At 34.8% G+C, this 6,000-nt stretch overlaps 1 protein-coding gene across 1 annotated transcript; it reads left to right on the top strand.

Annotated features, from left to right (window-relative positions):
• The first annotated feature begins 714 nt into the window (after nt 1–714).
• On the top strand, nt 715–2,340 carry LOC123905290 (F-box/LRR-repeat protein At4g14103-like). Its single transcript, XM_045954902.1, has 4 exons — nt 715–1,676; nt 1,839–1,879; nt 1,932–1,975; nt 2,068–2,340. The coding sequence occupies exons 1-4, from the start codon at nt 715–717 to the stop codon at nt 2,338–2,340; spliced, it is 1,320 nt and encodes a 439-aa protein (XP_045810858.1).
• Nucleotides 2,341–6,000: the final 3,660 nt, after the last annotated feature.

Here is a 6,000-nt window from a genome sequence, read left to right as displayed (position 1 = left end):
TCACATATCAGTGGTCGCACCTTGCCGTACTGGAACTCCTCGCTGCGCTCTCTTACCGTCGCCGTTTCAACTGCATTTTTTCATCAGTTGAGTTATCACATACTTATATTATATTTTACGTTTTCGATTCAACACATTTATAATGGTTTTTGTGCTTTAATTTTTCACTTGTTTGCATTGCCTTCTATTCAACAAGTTTGTTTCTTTTTCTGTTGCTTTTTTACACCTTGCACTCAAATCCTTTTTCTGCGAACAATTTTCAGACATTTGTTTGGGTTTGCAAATGGTACCTATGTTTGATTCTCTGTAATCTCATAGACATTATTTTTATTTATTTTGATAGGAATGTCAAGTTCATGAATATATCAATTGTTTGTTCAATAAATAAATACAGCAACCAAAATTATTTTGATAATAAGTTTGTTTCATCTTATTTTGATAATAAGTTGTTCAATATAGCATATGAAAACAGCTCGTAGCATATATAAAAGCAATTTATCTTTTGCTATAAAAGATAAATGTGCTTGTGCTATGAGCTGTTTATCAAAACAGACCCGAAATAGACCAATGAACTAATAATTTGCCTCTACGCATATGATAATTGTGCTATTTGTTTTCTTCCCATTCTTGTAGTATACTTTTCACTTGTCATTATTTTACAATATGTAATTTTATTTTATTTTATTTTTTATATTTTGAGCAGGCATAGAGATCATGACTGATGCAATCTCATTGTCAAAATTATCTAAGCTCCAAAGACATAATGTGGGTAATATGAAAGATATGATTAGTGAATTACCTGAGGGAGTTCTTCTTTATATTCTTTCTTTTCTCCCTACAAAAGATGCCGTAAGAACTACCATATTGGCCAAAACATGGAGGTACTTGTGGACTCACTTATCTGTCTTTGATTTTGAAGTTTTTTGTCATCAGCATGGGTCAAAGCCAAAACAGAAGTCAGAAAATCGCCTCATAAATCAAGTGGACAACCTACTTCAGAGATCTAACCGTGTAGAAAGACTATGCATTAAAGTACGCGGAACTATTGATGCACAAAAAGCTACTTCTCTGTTATCTAACACATTACTGCACAAAGTCCCTGATCTTAAACTTTCCATAGAAATAGAATATATAAATGACATGTTTGTGTTACCCAATAGTTTCTCAGCATCGCAGTCGTTGAATAACTTGTATCTAGAATTTGATTTTAATCTTAATATAGGTGATGATATTTGTTTCCCTAGCTTGAAGACATTATATCTTTCACATATTTGCTTTGTAAATGAAAAGTCGGCTCAACGACTGTTGTCTGGGTGCCCTGTCCTACAAGAGTTGACCTTGTTCAGATGTTCTTTGTTGAACGTAAAGCAGATCAATGTTGCAATGTCCGCATTAAGGAAGTTAACCATCGAGGGTCTAGGACTAGGTTATCCTTTTCACAATTGTACAATCAAATTTGATGTTGGGAATCTTTTATCTTTAAGTTACACAATCAATCCTGCTATAAATTTTTTCCTTGTCAACCCTACTTCCATAGTTGATGCATCTATTCATCTTCGGCATTTATATCAGCAAAATGAACAACTACATATCCAAAGTGTAATTGAGCTATTGAGTCGACTTAGTAGTGTCAAAACTCTCAGTCTATCAAATTATATTCTTCAGGTATGTTTAACGTTTACTTATTATCATCTTCATTTTTCGAAATGTTATATAAAATAATGTATAGACAATGTTGCATGGGTTATATGATTTCTTGTATTCATTGCATATTCTTTTTGTATCACAATGATGTATCTATTTTTGTTTCCTTTATTAATGTCTTAACTATGCAAAAGACACTCTTCATCTTTTGCCTTCGTTCGACAATTTGATGCATCTTGATGTGTTCTTGGATTATTTTCGCACCACTAATGAAGCATTAGCAAGCATTCTTTGTAAGACTCCTAAACTGGAAGTTCTTCATATTAATAAGGTACATCTTGTATCTTTGCTTCTTCTACCATGTTTCACGACTAACAATGATATAATTTCCGTTCATCGACTTATCTATTGATTCTTGTTTAGGGATCTTCCTTATTCTTTGATGAAGGATGGACATCAAATTCATTGCCTTGCTGTTTGAAATCGTCTCTCAAATTATGTTTTATTTCAAATTTTCATGGAAATGAAGATGAAATTCGATCGGTACAGTTTTTGTTAGAAAATGCTACAGTCTTAGAGTATATCAACATATTCTGTTCGGAATATTTATCACTAAATTTGGAGGAGCTGGCTGATGTCAGGAACCAACTGCAACATTTAGGCCTGGGTCGACGTTGTATCATCAAGCTTCAGTAAATCTTTTCTTTCTTATTTTTTCTTTTGTTTTTGTGAGAAGAGATTCAATTTACTCATCTAACTTCATTCCTTAACTTAAGATAGTGGTTAAATGAAATGACATAAACTTGTTAGACTACCGAGACTAGTTTATAGATCTTGCACTTTGCAAGAGTTTATATTATTCGAACTACACATACGATTAGATAACATTGTGTAGAGATAAAATCTTCAAATGATTTACGAAGTTGCAAGAATTGTCACCTTGATTGTTCAATATTAGCTAAGCCTTACTGTAATCAGCTCTATAAATTTGCATTCCCAAGTTGGCAACAATTTTGTTAAATGACCAAAAAACGTGTCATTCCTAACTCTCTGTTAAATCAGCTAGAGGACCTACGATTTGTTATGAATCATGGAGTCGAAGGGATAAAGATCATAGATGTCGGCAAGATAGAGTGCATAAGAGTATTCATGAGGAAGATACTCATAGAAATTCATATTGAATGAATATAGATTGATAAAAGAATGATAAATTGTACAATGAAGTAGCTTATTTATAGGACTATATGGAGTAATTAACTCCCTAACTAACATTGTAAACTCTAACTAACTTGGTAACCTATCAAATAACTCTAGTTGATTAACTATACTGTAATAGTCCCCCTCAAACTCAAAATGGAGAATTTCACCAATTTGAGTTTGAAATACAATGAAAATACAAGTGATTAACTATACATAGTAACTAGTGGAGAAATAGGGGTAAACTAGCAAAACAAAAAATTAAAACATAAAACTGATAGTAACTAATGGGTTAAGCCCACTTGCAGATTTCAATCAGGACCCAAGCATTGCACATGAGGGTGGAAAACAGAAACAACTTCCAGAACCTTCAAACGCGATCTATTGAGCCAAACCACAACGCCTTGGAGTCTGATCTGTTTCCCTTTACTCACAAAACACAAACGCGATTTACTTCTTCAAATGATGCAAACATGTTGTTGAACCAAAATAGCTTATTCAAAACGCGCTTTTGCAGAATCAGCTTTTCTAACCTCCAAACGTGCTTCTGCAAACCAGATTCACTGCTTCTCTCTCGCGAGAACTCTTCAATGGCGTCGCAGCGTTTGTAATCGACAATACCGATGGCTGTGATTCCGGAGAGATCGACGATAGATTCCGACAAATAAACGATGATAAAGAACATCTCCTCCGGGATCAAAAACGAAGTGCGATGATTTGAAATAATGAGATCTTAGTGACAACATCATCGCAAGGAAAAGGAGACAAAGAAACGTTGCAAACTCAGTCGATGTAAACAAAGAGGATCGGAACAAATTTGTTCCACCAGGATCAAAAACTGTGAAGCCTAAATCACGATGGTGAGAACTGAAAACGATGCTCTCCGACGAACAGAGTAACAAATCAGAAAGCATATCACCTTTCTTGCTGTTCTGATCGTGATCTTGCGAGAATCGGACGGTGTTGCCGTGGTGTTGACGCTCGACCTTGATCGGAGAAGAGTATGCTTGAACACCGAATTGATTCTGCAATTGCTTGATTTCTGCAGAAACACCAAACTCAGATTTTCGTTCGTTCAGTCCTTTGATTGCTTCAGAAACCACAATTTCAGAATCAAGATTCGTTGAATTCTCATTTTCTTTCGAAGCGGCAAACGCAGATTCAACGTTACAATTTGAAGAAACAAGAAGAGATGCGATTTCCCCGATCTGAATTGTGAATCCATCAATTGTTGGCGTGATTGAAGTGATTGAAGCAGATTGAACGGTGGAAGGGTCTGAATTCCCGAAACTGCCAAAAGAGATTGAATCTTCCGAAGGTGAAAATTCCAAATCTTGAGTGGAATTGCTGAGAATTACAACATCAGCAGATTCATCTTCTTCGCAACATTCAGAATCGAAAGCGGAAGCACTATCTTCATCTTCATCCCTTGGGTATCGCTCTGATACCATGTTATGAATCATGGAGTCGAAGGGATAAAGATCATAGATGTCGGCAAGATAGAGTGCATAAGAGTATTCATGAGGAAGATACTCATAGAAATTCATATTGAATGAATATAGATTGATAAAAGAATGATAAATTGTACAATGAAGTAGCTTATTTATAGGACTATATGGAGTAATTAACTCCCTAACTAACATTGTAAACTCTAACTAACTTGGTAACCTATCAAATAACTCTAGTTGATTAACTATACTGTAATACGATTTAACCTTAGCTGAGCAAGTTTTTCTGTTTTAGAATCTCGGGCGTTTTGAACGGGATTTTACATGAAGCACTGAATCACTGAAGCTCAATTCTGCAGTATCTATTCACCGAGTCAATGAGACTTATCTATGCTCACATTTAGAGAAGAAAATTATTGTCCGGATGTTTTATCCCGTATGGTCATACTATTTAAGATTTCTACCGGTGGTCACAATTACCAAACTATCGTTTTACTTGGGTTTTTTTACATTGGGTTTTGACATAGTTTGACATAGTTTCCCAATTTTGTATTTCCTTTTTTTTTTATAAATAAATTATGGGTATAAGAGATGACAGCATAGTTGAAATTTCTTTTCCCTAGAGTGTGTTTGGATGGGGGAATTTTTTGAGGTAAAGTAATGTTTTGAGGGAATTCAAATGATTTGAGGTGAATTCCATTGTTTGGATGGAAATTTGAAGAATTTTCAAAATGATGGAAATTTATGAAGTATTTTGTTCAAGTTAAATTTAGAGAATTTCAAAATGACACCTAAAACCAAAGAATTTGAAATTCCTTCTTCTCCGTAAACTTTTAAAAATTACTAATTGATAGTAAAACCTAAAATTAGCCGAAAAACCTAAAATTGACGATAAACACTAAATCAGCCGAAAATCCAAAAAATCGGCAGAAAAAACCTAAAATCGGCCAAAAGCCCAAAAATCGACTATAAACTCTAAAATCGGCCGAAAACCCAAAAAATCGGCAGAAAATCCTAAAATTGGCCAAAATTCCAAAAATCGACTAGAAACCCTAAAGTCGGCTGAAAACCCAAAAAATTGGCCGAAAAACCAAAAATCGGCCGAAAACCCAAAAAATCGGCCAAAATCCAAAAAATCGACTATAAACCCTAAAATCGGCCGGCAACCCGAACAATCGGCAGAAAAACCTAAAATCGGTCAAAATTCCAAAAATCGACTGTAAACCCTAAAATCGGCCGAAAACCCAAAAAATCGGCTGAAAAACCAAAAATCGACCGAAAACCCAAAATCGGCCAACATCCAAAAAATCGGCCGAAGAATCTAAAATCGTCCCTAAACCCAAAAAACTCGCCCGAAAACCTAAAATCGACCCAAAATCCTAAAATCGTCTATAAACCCCAAAATCGGCCGAAAATCCTAAAATCGACTATAAACCCTAATATCGGCCGAAAAATGGATTTATAGTCGATTTTTAGGTTTTTCGGTCGATTTTTTGGTCGATTTTAGGGTTTATAGTCGATTTTTGGGTTTTTCGCCGATTTTAGTTTTTTCGGCCGATTTTTTGGGTTTAGGGTCGATTTTTGGTTTTTCGATTAATTTTTTGGGTTTTCAGCCGATTTTAGATTTTTTAGTCGATTTTAGGGCTTTTGGTCGATTTTAGGTTTTTCAGCCGATTTTGTATGTTACTATCGATTTTAGGGTTTTTGGCCG

The sequence above is a fragment of the Trifolium pratense genome, linkage group LG2, assembly GCF_020283565.1.
Source record: "Trifolium pratense cultivar HEN17-A07 linkage group LG2, ARS_RC_1.1, whole genome shotgun sequence".
Classification (NCBI taxonomy): Eukaryota; Viridiplantae; Streptophyta; class Magnoliopsida; order Fabales; family Fabaceae; genus Trifolium; species Trifolium pratense.
This window is presented reverse-complemented; position numbering and strand designations above follow the sequence as displayed.